This window comes from Montipora foliosa, chromosome 8 (genome assembly GCF_036669935.1).
Source record: "Montipora foliosa isolate CH-2021 chromosome 8, ASM3666993v2, whole genome shotgun sequence".
Classification (NCBI taxonomy): domain Eukaryota; kingdom Metazoa; phylum Cnidaria; class Anthozoa; order Scleractinia; family Acroporidae; genus Montipora; species Montipora foliosa.
This window is the reverse complement of record NC_090876.1, coordinates 47,084,396-47,096,895: the sequence shown is the minus strand read 5'-3', so window position 1 is coordinate 47,096,895 and position 12,500 is coordinate 47,084,396. Positions and strand designations below refer to the sequence as shown.

At 41.6% G+C, this 12,500-nt stretch overlaps 1 protein-coding gene across 2 annotated transcripts in view; it reads left to right on the top strand.

Annotated features, from left to right (window-relative positions):
• Window positions 1-12,500, top strand: part of LOC137967576 (deleted in lung and esophageal cancer protein 1-like) — a 41,973-nt gene that overhangs the window by 29,002 nt on the left and 471 nt on the right. For both annotated transcript variants that reach the window (XM_068814086.1, XM_068814085.1), the window contains exons 23-37: window positions 406-536; window positions 1,535-1,716; window positions 2,068-2,086; window positions 4,050-4,120; window positions 4,498-4,649; window positions 4,853-4,950; window positions 5,346-5,416; window positions 5,746-5,981; window positions 6,775-6,891; window positions 8,725-8,816; window positions 9,652-9,712; window positions 10,130-10,315; window positions 10,533-10,700; window positions 10,898-11,051; window positions 12,013-12,136. In XM_068814086.1, the coding sequence (XP_068670187.1) occupies window positions 406-536; window positions 1,535-1,716; window positions 2,068-2,086; window positions 4,050-4,120; window positions 4,498-4,649; window positions 4,853-4,950; window positions 5,346-5,416; window positions 5,746-5,981; window positions 6,775-6,891; window positions 8,725-8,816; window positions 9,652-9,712; window positions 10,130-10,315; window positions 10,533-10,700; window positions 10,898-11,051; window positions 12,013-12,136 (1,862 nt within the window). The remainder of the gene's footprint in view (window positions 1-405; window positions 537-1,534; window positions 1,717-2,067; window positions 2,087-4,049; window positions 4,121-4,497; window positions 4,650-4,852; window positions 4,951-5,345; window positions 5,417-5,745; window positions 5,982-6,774; window positions 6,892-8,724; window positions 8,817-9,651; window positions 9,713-10,129; window positions 10,316-10,532; window positions 10,701-10,897; window positions 11,052-12,012; window positions 12,137-12,500) is intronic.

Genomic DNA, 12,500 nt, shown 5'->3' with positions numbered 1-12,500 from the left:
TCATTGTCTTCTTATCAATCCTCCAGGAAACGAGCAGTATACTCTAAAAGTACGTTGTATAATCAGCTGTATATGTAAATTTTAGCCAGGTATTCTCTACTTGCACAAATCCCATAATACACCTCTTTTACCCCCCTTCCCCCCCCCCCCCCCCCAAAAAAAAATTTTGCATAGGCATCGTTTTCGATTTCTTTTGGGACATGTTCATGTCCCAGGAGAAAATGCAAACAATGAGTACGCAAAATTTTGGGGGGTGAAAGAGGTGTATTATGGAATTTGTGCAAGTAGAGAATACCGGAAAATCTCTTTGAAATGTCGTTATTTAAAATTGTAAAAAGTAGTTCCTGTAACTTCAGATATTTTGTCAAATCGGAAATCATTTAACTTGAGCAAATTGTGCCACAGGGACCCGTCAGATATTTAATCGCTTGCTGTGAGGTAGAGCGAATGCAGGACCCATTGTGGCTTTCAATCGCTGCTGATGTACAGGGACTGGGTGTTACGTTCGAAACTCCAAAGATATTCGATCTTGAGAGGTAAGCGGTAATTACAGATTTCAATGAGACACCCAGGTTGTGTCCTATTAAGATCAACCATTTCAATCGAAATCAATTTAGGTTCAGACGGTTGTAGTTTCCCATTAGAACACTTCGACCGTTTTTGGTTGACGTGCGGTAAGCCCTGTCGACCTTTCTTGAAAAGTGTTACAAGCAAATGTTCGTTTGAGAATACGAAATGAGTTTTTTCACTTTCAAATTTCGCGGGCGCCGCCATCTTGAATAATTGTGACGTTTTACGGTTCCCCATTGTTGAGACTCAAATAACACTGGAGCAACCGGAAGAGCTCACTGTTTAATATTCAAAATGGCGCGGCCCGTGAGAAACAAAAAACTTGCAAACTTTGGATGGAGTGGAGGTTTGTCGTAAGAAAGCCCATCCTTGCGGAACGCTAGTTCTGCAAACCTCGTGGGACGTTCAATAATCGACACATTGTTCTTCAAGAGCCACAGACCGAGGGCGCTTTCCTTTTGTCAGAAGTGGCCTACCCAGACCTGTCAGTTTGCGGAGAAAATGTAACAAGTTGAAGGAATACTTGCATGATAATACCTAACATTTTTCTGGAGGAGTAAGTATCATCCTCGAAGTGGGTCAATTTGAAGGCATTGTAGAGTTAGTCCTTCCAAATGCCCGGTCTGGTTGGTCAGATCTGGTAAATGGATAGCGTCCCTTGTCTCCGCTATCACGGTCTTTCCCATTGAATATCAATGAAGGGGTTATTTTCTAGCGAAACTGTGAAGCTACGTCGATAGGGGAGTGAAACAGCGATTAGCTCTGAATTTGCTTTGACGAAGGGCTAACGCCCGAAAGGTCGACCATCCAATCTTTTACGGTGGTAATTCGACCTTTTTTCAACTTGTTTTTCATGTTTTCTTTCCTATTAGGCATTGCGCAGAACGCATTTGAATGTATATTCACATAGAGTATGTGTTTTAGAAATTCTGTATCCCACATACCTTGTTTCTGTTCCTGACAGACCTGAAGAAATCAAGGAAACTTCACTTGATGACCGCGATCTTCTTCTCGATTTCGAAACAGTACCGCTGGCCAGTTGTCCTCGCGCGACCCTCGTCCTGACAAACACCTCAGCAATACGAGCTCGCTTCAGTGTAGAACTGAATTACTTTCGAGCAGCGAAACCACCAACGCCACCAGACGGTGAGAATGTGGTTAGGATGCTTTGATTATTAAGTCAGGACCACTTTATGTTGAGAAATGGAAGTGAGAAGCACGCTCAATTTTTGTGAATGTTTCGAAAGGACCTTTAAGGTCGAAACTGACACTGGGCGATAAGACATTTCCCGGTGCACATGCAATGATTCTTTAATTTTTATTTCTTTATTGTAATTTGACTGAAATATACTCGTCCGTGGCCGTATGGCCTGGCTGGGCGTCTAGATATCTGCAGCCGTGTTTTTCTCTTGATTTAAACTTAATTCTCGTTCACGCTTTTGTTTCTTTTGCTCTTTTGGTTTCTTTACTTTTATTTTTTTCACTTCTCTTTGTCAGGTGCACCCCAAAGCAAGAGGTATGATCGATATTTTTATAAATTCTTTATGTCTTAAGCTTGGGCTTTTGTCGTCGGGTTTCAATTGAACTGAACGCTACAAAACAATAAGGAAAGTAATTCCTTCAGCCAATCACAAGAGACGCATACTGTCAAACGAGCCAATCACATTGCAAAGGGACAACTTTGTGTGCTTGCTAACCGGCAGCATCGCAAAGACAATGGAAACCGCTAAAAGTTGACCCGGGTAGGCGAGTTGTCCCTAGCAGAGCGTTTACAAGGCAGCTAGGGTTACCCTAGCACTAGGGTAACCCTAGCACTCAGATAGGGTTACCCTAGCGCTAGGGTAACCTTAGCTGCCTTGTAAACACGTCGATGAAAAAAAAGAAGAAATGAGTGAGTGCTGGGGTAACCCTCTTGCTAGGGTGACTCTAGCACTAGGGTTGTGCTAGGGTTACCCTCCCTCCTTGTAAACAGGGCCTTACACCTGTGTTTCTCTCAAGACAGTGTGACCACAACCATTGGGTTAGCCGAATCGTTCTATTTAGGGGAGAAAATGAAAATTTACCCTCAATTGCTGACGTCCTTCATGAAACCTCTCCTTCAAAGACGCTGTTTTAGAGGCTCCTAAAGGTGAAAGAAATGGTTTTAATTTGATCCTCGATCAATGAATTCGTGTTAGACAAGTGTAGAGGATTTCTTGAGGTTGTAGGCGCTTTAAGGGCACTAGGACAAAAGCAGAAAGACAGTGATGGCCTTTTTTGTGCATGACTTGAGGCGCTTCTCGTGTTCGTGGTCGTCGTTTAGAAAACGGTCATTGTGTTGATATTTGAAGTTCAGTGAGTACCCAGCATTTTGTATACACTTCCTTCGAGCCCCTTCCCATAGGTGGTTTTCACGTTACGTCATCGCCGCCATGTTGGTGGACGAAAACAAACGATCGCTCATTAGCTTCTTTTGTTCGTCCACCAGAAGTCGTACATTTCACTATTGTTATTGGTGTCTTTCACTTGACGTCACAGCGGCCATGTTGGTGTACCTAAACAATGGAACGGCGGCCATGTTAGTGTACCCAACTAATTCTCCGGGAATTGAGCTTAATTATCATTCAAACGGTTTCTTTTGTTTCGGTGGAAAAACAAGGTTACTGATCACGTCAGTGAAAACACTCATTAATCGGTCTGTGAAAACGCTGACAGGAATGTGAACAAAAAAAAAATGGTCAAAAGTGAAAAGCGCACGTGCAGAGCGTGCAACAACAACAACAACAACAACCTTTATTCACACTATTCAAGAAGAATAAGAAAGAAGAAGAAAAAGAAACTATAGAAAACAATATAATAGAAGGTATATAGTTGTACTCACAGTTTATGAATTAGTGTGCAACAGCCAAAGTAGCAAAGCTTTCGAGTTGGCTGCTGCTTACTTAACAACTAAGGAATGGAACGAAGGAGACAAATAATAATTAAGACTAAACTAATTCATAAGGCAAGAAGTGTTATGAAAATGGAATGGAGATGTTACATTAAAAATTACTTACAGAAAAGTCAGAAAACAATAATAGATATGATTACAGAATGAAATTCAGTTGGGAATGCAAAACTATGACTGACATTTGAGGAGATGATCTTTATACCGCTTTTTAAAACTACCAATAGAGAGCCATTTCAAGTTTGAAATGGCAAAGCTAATAGGGAGCTTAAGCACGCACGTTTTTGAGACGCGGACAGCAACCGGAAGTGAGTTATTTTCCCTTATAACTGGCTTTCTCACAACCACATTTACATTGCTATGTATCTTTCTCCATTAAGAGATGATTACTACAAAAATCTGGGAGACATCACTGTCCTGGCACGCGAAATTTTCTCTTCCGGTTGCCGTCCGCGTCTTAAAAACGCGCGTGCTTAAGCTCCCAATTGTTTTTACCCACGAAATATGCAAATTTGTGACCGATTGGTATTGAATTCTTGTCATTTATCCGCAGGGGACGAATATTGGGTCGAACTCCAAATATTGCCGATCCCATCAGCAAGACCACCACGAAAGCTCATGCAGGTCAGAGTGTTATCGGCAAAAGGCAATTTTAGGTTACGAACCCCATTTTGTAAACAGCCAACTGGTTGCCTTCTGCTGGTTGGGGTCCTTAATCATGACTCTGTTAAGTTTGAATTGTTTCGTTTACATAATTGAAAGTGGAGAGCCTGTGAACTAGCTTGATGGCAAACTGCACTTTCACTATAAATAAAACATTTGCTTTTTTTACTTTCCTGAAAAAAAAATGAGAGTCATGGCCACTGGCGGATGTCATTACAAAGGCAGCACTGTGTTCTCAGCTGTTTTAAGATGCCAAGCGTCGGTCCGACCAGAATTTGAAGTCAGGATCTCCTGCCTGATCTTCAGTACTAACGGTGCTGTTTGTGTTTGTATTTCAGATTACTGTCGATCTATTTTGCGCGACGGAAGAGGTGCAGCCTTTGTGCCGAGTCCAGCTTCTGGCGAATTGTTACCATTCGGATATCAAGTGATTGAAATAACTGGTTACAGTGATATGTGGGGGGAGTACAGGGACTTTCTGGTTTGCAAGGTAAACATAAAATAGTTATATAGGTGCTGGCGAGGTGACTGAGATATTGCAACACTAAATTGGAGATTTGCGAAATAGACGAGATGTTGTCTTTGGCATGCCTAAGATTGCTCGATCCATTGGCCCTTAATAGGGGCCATTTTGGTTTCTGGATAATTTTTATTTGAAATTTAGCTATTGCCCTCTGATTTTCATGGTTTCAGATAGAAGGCCTGGAACCAGTGAATATTCCCGTCAAGATGGATGTCGTTGGCTGTCCCCTCAATTTGCAAATGATGAAAGACCAAGCACCGATTCTCCGGTGAGGTTCTCATTTGCTGACACAGAGTTCAAGGTTTTTTCATTCTTCGTTCTTATTTCAAAGAGGCCACCTCATTGGTTAATTAGAGTGAAAGTGTTTGTTGGATTATATGAAGTAAAGTATTACTGTCATGGCTTTGTTTTGATTGGGCTTTTAACCTCAAAACCCCCTCGAGAGGCGTTTTTTTAATAACTCTGCTCGAGAAAGGGTTAACTCCGAGGCCCAGTGTGATGGGCTCCTATGTACCGTCCTTATCTAAAGAAATAAAGTTTAACTTTTCGTACTTGTCAAGACAAAGATAGCTTTTTTAGCTGAGTCATTCTTAGCCCGGTCTTGGGAAACTTTTTCCGCTGAGCAGACTGACATCCTCTGTGATTGTTCTTGTCGTTGATTAGGTTTGGAACGCACGTCTCTGGCGCTCCGTCAGTACAGCGATCGCTCAGGATTAACAACACAAGTCCCTTTGGTGAGTGAATTGGTGGAACTGATTGCCAAATAGTGAATTAAACTTTTTATGTCAGGAAGTTACTTTGAAGGTCGGAACATTTTTGTGACTCGGATTTGCAATGACAGCGATTCCGAATTAAAAGATGCAGAGCAGGTGTAGGTGGAAAATGAAAGTGGAGTCTCGGCTGCTTACAGCTAAATGATATGCAATCAGAGTCTGTCATTGAAGCCATTCAAACAGCTAAATAACACAAGCGGCATCCCCACTATAACATGTCGTCACTTTGGGGCCCCCTGATTCTCATACGATGCAGTTTTTAAAACACCTTTTCTGTTTTTCTATTGCAGACATTCGCTTGGACTGGGAGTCCTACCACATTCAACCACAGGACACCCAGCTTTTGGATATGTTGGTTTTCATTGGGCAACCTCTTCCGGTGTTTAAGGATGGCGACGAAGTTGTCCCAGCTGTTAAAGAAGAGGATTCTCATAAAGCCGAGGAGACACCCTTTATACAAGTAAAGCTCAGGGAACACGATGGAACATGCTCAAGTAGACCTTTTGATGCAACACCAAGGCAACAGGTTAGTCATTCCAGTCCCATCAGTGATAAACATGAAATTTCTCTTAAAGGCCACTTGTCTGGTCAGACAATCGAGCTATGAGAATATAACATTTGATCATCAGAAAAAGTATTAAGGGGTTTGAGAAGATTCTCCATGCCACTAGCATAAGGAAACCATATCCAATAACCAGGGAGCTATGTCGTGACAACAAGGCTCTAAGTAAAATTGGCATTCTCCACCAGTCCTCACACCTTTCTCTCAACGCTTTGCCTTCCTTACTGCTATTTTAGGACTTCTATACAACCTCCCAGCCGTTCGATCATTTGTTGTCAAATAATCCTCCAATCAGTCTCCTCGTGGCGTGTTTGGCCTTCTTTCGTTACACAACAAATGGTTGAGTTAAAGGGCTATTTACATAGGAGGGGGGGGGGGGGAGATCCTAGAGGGGAAGCATCCTAGTAGCATTTTTTTTTTTTTATTCAGGGTGTAAAAGTTGGTTTTTCCTGGTGATAGGGTCTTCCTTGCTGTGAGCTAAGCTGAAAGTAGCTAGGGTAAAACCTTAGTGCTAGTAAGTTTTCTAGCATCGTTTAAGCCACTTCCACTTGGAAGATCCTAGCACTAGAGACTAGAAAATCAACGTGGAGGCGCCGGGGCGTTCAGTAACGTCGTTTTATCGATAATAAACCATAACTCCAACGGGAATTTCTTCATATATACTTTGTTGTTTCGCGTTCTACGATCTTTCTGGTGCAAGAATATTCCTCCATGCATACAAACAGCCCTTTCATCAAGGCCATAACTTTCTTTTCAGATAATTCCTGCAAGAGGCCACTCCTGTGCCAAAGTGTCGTTTCATCCTTACACGGAAAAGCCCTCTGGGGAACAGTGTACCGGATACGTTGCCGCTTACATGAGCTTAGATGATCAGGTAATGAGCTTTCTGCTCACACTTTTTTGAGAGATCTTTCAAAGAGACGGTGGCTACAGCAACGAGAACGTTTAGGAAAAAATGGGAGCAGGCTCTTCCGTTGATGATGATAATAATAATAATAATAATAATAACAATAACAATAACGATAACGATAACGATAACGATAACGATAACGATAACAACAACAACAATAATAATAACGTCCTCTCTTCTACTCTGCCATGGCGGCAGAGTAGATAGGACGTGTATTGATTTGACTCCGAAGGATTCAGTGAAATTCGCTCACTCTCGAACAGCAAGCCAAGCTTAGAGCGCTTTTAGCAAACAAACAGTATTTCTGGATTACTTGTGGTGTATCTTACCATTAGTGAAGATACGAGAGTGTCTTAAAGCGAGCCTTTTAACTCGATTTGTTTATTTCGTTTATTTGGAATCATGGCCGAGAACCAGTCAACTTCAAGAACTCAATGGAGCTCAAGGCAGACAACCCGCCTGAAATGGACTACGCAGATGAAAAGCGACCTCCTTGAGTGCAAAGTTAAAGCTAACCCTTAAGGACGGTGCCTACTAATTAACAATATTTTTGCCCCGGTGTGTGATTATGCAGAAAATGTAGATCTTAAAAGGTGTTATTGAAATCCAAAAAGAAAATTGGGGGTAACCACGCATTTTTCAAAGATAATTCAATAATAATATTTGTAAAAAGCTTTAAAATACAAAGCAATGTATGGCGTTCTTTCTCAAATTGAAGCTTAATTATCTCTGAAAAATGCATGGTTACCCCCAATTTTCTTTTCGGATACCAAGAGTACTTACTAAGATCTACTTTCTCCGGATAGTTTTAAACCGCGCAAAATTATCCCTGTATTCGTAAGCATAACTGATAGGAAATTCGAGTATCTCAATATGCGCAGAACGTATGCGCAATAACAATAGTAGGCACCGTCCTTAACATTGCACGGAGTTTCAAAGTTCTCACTGCGTAGGACCTATGAACTGGTCAAACTTTTACCCACAACTTTTTGGGTTTCTTATATCATTTGAGAATTTCTTTATTTTACTATTTTAGGCTATGGTAATGACAAGCTACGCGATTGCGCCTTGTCAATATCTCATTTAAGGAGGCATACTTACGTTTTACTGCCCATAATTAAAAAAATAATAATAATAAAGGTCTTTATTAAGAGTTCATGGTGCAAACAGACGTGCAACAATTAACAAGGTAAAAAAGGAATAAAACGACAAACCAATATTAATTATTACTATTAAACAGACATCTAACGGCGCGCGGTCGAAATATAGGGGCTTGGTTACTAGTTTGTACCCACCAAGCCCCTGTATATTTCAACGGAAGAGCCTTCTTGCAGACTACGCATTGGTGAGATCACTCGCCTTTCGCTGGTCTGCCCCTGAATGGATTTCGGGACTAGATCGACGCCATATTTAGGTTGCGTTAATTGGTTCTCTACTCTACGTTGGGAGGCATTCCCTCGGATTCTCCAGTTTTTCTTGTGCATCAAAAACCAACATTTGATAATTACTCTGAATGCTCCGCGTGTGTAGAGCACAACATGGAGGAAGCATACACCTTTATCAACGTCTTGTCGTAGTGACTTGGGATAATTACTTTATGATACCATAAGCGCACGAGAAATTGTCCTTCGTAGCTATCGTCCATTGTCGTCTTCATATTGGAAGCTCCTTTTTTTCTGAACGAAGTGGACAAACCTAAAACTACGAACTAGAGCCTCAAATTCGTAGTTGGCTTTCACTGTGCCCATGATCACAGGGATAACTTTTTGTGTTACTAGTTCCCCGTTTGTTCTCTAGGTCCTGAAGATTCCTGGATGTGTACATCGACTGCATGGTGTGGAGATAAGACCCTTCCGTGTTGATATGACCGCCAAAATCGATCCAGCATTGTAAGTTTTGGAGTAATTTACTGTTATAACAAATCAAGGGGAGACATTCTACGTAAAAATTTTATCGATCGTTACCAATGTGGCTGATTGTGATATCTGTATAACGGCTTTCCTTACGTGTCTAGGTAAATATCTTCACTTTAATTTTATCGTGCAAATTATCAGTTAAGGAAGCTTAAATATCATTGAGCTTAGTTTCTAATTACAACCTTTATATTTTCCGAAAAAAGACCTCCCCAAACCTGTACGCATACAATATCAAACCGAGAAATGTGATTTTATTTCTTAACAAAACGTTTCTTCAAAAGTTGGAAAGTAAGTCTTCCTGTCCCATCCACTTTGCCTAAAAGTTGTCTACCTTTGATACAATCGCCTGCACGTTCTTCTTGCAACAAAAGTTGATGTGTTGCGATCCATTCTCAGTCGTAACATTTATTCGGCAATACTTTTAAAACATCACAGCATTCGGGGTTTTTTTCTCCTCGTTTGGTCACGACAAGCCATAATTTCGATGTTATTTTCCTGACACCGCAAATCACACACATCATACGATTTTTTGTCGGAGTTTCCATGTTTCCAAATTTCGCGATCCTTTATTTACATATCCACCCTGGTATCTAATGTAATATGATTGGCTCATTCCGAGCATGCGCCTGCAAGTAATACAGGACTCTCTCTTTTCCCGCCTGGGTTCCAGGCCCATTTTCAGGGCGGGGTAAGAGGAATCGGAACCCGGAAGAGGACTAAAGCCAAACTCTATCTTTTGATCGGCTCCCGAGATATCCAATTAAAAAAACTGAACTGAGTTCCCATTTTTTTCACGCTGACCCAACAGACTTTCTTTGGAAACGGAGGATGGCAAAGGAACAGAGTTCATTACAGCGGCCTCTGATCTGGTTAGTAAGATGGGCCTTATTCGTACGGCGGCCAGCCTCGAATTGAAATGTTTGAGAACGAGTTACGATGGGGCAATACAAAACTTTTCAATCCCTCGGCGGCCGTGAGATTAAGGCCTTTTGAATGGATTTCGTGGCTTAGAGTAAATCGGTTGCTGGAAAGTGCTTCAATAGTCTTCCTAAAAAGTTAATGAGCTTCGTGTAGTTTCGTGAGTTGGGTGTCCTGTGTGACTTACTTGAACCATGTCCCGAAAATTTTAACCCTATTCCATTTTGAAGCATTGTTTTCGAATTGCTTGCACCTTACAAAAAGCCTCATCGATTTCAATTCCATAATCCATTATGGTGTTTAATATGCGAATTATCGCTGGCTTGAAACTTTTCTTGCGCTAACAATGACCTTTTTCTCTTTACTAGCTTGTTGGAAAATCATCGCTGGTCCATCGCTTTGTCCTCTGTAACACCACGGAAACACCGCTGACAATGAAGTTTGAAACAAAGCCCCCATTTCAGGTCATGTCCGCCGAATCACCGCCATCGGCCAAAGCTTCAAGGTCCCAGGCCTCTGGTGCCCTTACGGTCAAGCCCGCTGAAACAATTGAGGTGAATGGGAAGCTTTGTTAGAGTCCATTTAACAAATAGATGCCATGTTGCGCCTGTTCAGTAATAGATCACAGTTGAAAAATGCGGCAGGAGCAAAAAAGTTGCACACGCTAGACTGCATGAGACTCTCGTAGACTCCTGAAGTTTTTGAGGTCATGTTTAATTTTAAAATCTTTATCATTAACCGCCTGTTTCTGTTTTAATAATTTTCTTTCAGTTGAAGGTGGGGTTTTCCCTGTCACATGAACTCGTACATAAAGTGAACGAGATACCTTTCGAGCAGGAACAAGAGGATGGAACGCTTCTCACGGCCACAGACGATGACGACAGGATACTGATCTTCAAGCAAGACCTGAAAGTGGAATTTTCAAATAATGATACACAGGTTCAATGACCTTATCGCATCGATTTCTAGTTTTCCACTCTCCTAGCTTAGGTCGCACGATGAAAAGGTGACTTAATTGTAGATATGACGGACTACCTTTCCTGTTGTTTGTGGGCTAATCTTGAGGGAAGAGGTTTTTGACACTCCGTATCCGTTTTCATTTCTTTGCTGATGGTGTCTGCTTGTTGGTTTTTCAGTTAATTCCACTCATGGCATCAATCGCTGTTCCAACTCTCCGTCTGTCTCGAGATGTGGTAGATTTTGAAACGTGCCTGGTTGGTCAGCCAGTCGAATTGCACATAACATTGTACAATCGTTCACAGTCCGCCTCGGCTTGGATCGCCAAGAAAGGTAACGATGTGGCAATAAGATGTGCTAAGAAATCATAAATAGAGTGGGGGATTCTGCTCTCTCGATTTTAAGTGATTAGGTGTTTTTTTTGTGAGGCATATTTAGAGTTTGCTTAACTAAGAGATGATGTCGATGACGACAAAGACGAAGACGATGACGAAAATTACGACCACGGCAGCGGCGAACACGACGACGACACGATGATGACGATGACGATGATAGATCTGACGTCATTGAAAACGTTATCTTAAATTGCAAGCTAACGCTGGCTTAAGAAACTTTTGCGTGGTCAATATTTCAGTTTTTTTCTTCTACAAACTAGCAAGACTGTACACAAACTAATTTCGTTGGATCGGTTTCGAAGCTTGTAAAAGCTCGTGCCGATTTGCGGAAAACAAAAAAGAAATTTCATTTAATGATCAACTGTATTTCTCATTATATGATGTTGTGTGGTCGAGTTCTCCTTGGCGTCGCCGCGCCGTGGATCGTAAAGTTCCTGCCTGTTGATTACGGCAACGAGTAATGATCAGCGCAGTTATGAATGCTACTTTAGCAGCCGCGAAATGAAAGCCTGAAAACTTCCATCTTGAACGGGACCACTAAGGGACAACTGAATCTTTCCCGTGGAATAAAGGAGCAAGCAACTCCCATACTGACGCTATATCACGGCATTTTTACAGACCTATCTATATAGGCTACCTTTTCCGCAAAAAAACCAAGGCAGTTCCGGTTCGGTGACGCTCTGGCGTCATGTTAGTTTCTTGTGATTGGTCATCAGTCCTGCGGAAGTCTCATTCGCTGGAAATTCAATCTAAAAATAAATGGGTCTATGAAAACGCCGTGACAGGAATATAAGGCTGTTGTTCGTCGTAGTCATGGGCTCCTGTGGAAGGCGATTAAAGTTTTTCGGTTGAAAGGGTGATCTTTTAATTGCTCATCTTCACAATCGTTCACTTTACAGACCCTCGTTATCCATTGGTCAGTCAGCAAGTCTTTGACGTGTCGCCAACGGAAGGATTCCTCGAGGCCAAAACAACCCTTGTATCCCAAACAAAGACTACACTTAAAGTTACCTTCACAGCAAAGTAAGTTCAAGTTCATGTGTATCTCTGATTGGCCTTCAATCTCGACCAAATTTCATTAACTAATCACGTTCAAGTTTTCCATTTTCCAGCTAAAGTGGAAAAATGACACTCATGCCAACTTTGTGCGTGTTATTTATTTTATTCTGTGGATTTGAGTTATTTGTTTCCCAGAAAGAGCACGCTCTCTTCAGACATTATTTAATAGACCATGAATGGATTGATCCTCAACCTCTCGCATCAAAGTCAAGTTCTTTTCATGATACCTTGCTAACAATTTAAGCGTACCGGCATTTTTTGTCTCGTGTATATAGCTTGACTTACCCTCTTTGGCTTATTGTGAGCTAAGTGAGTTCAATTGTTATAC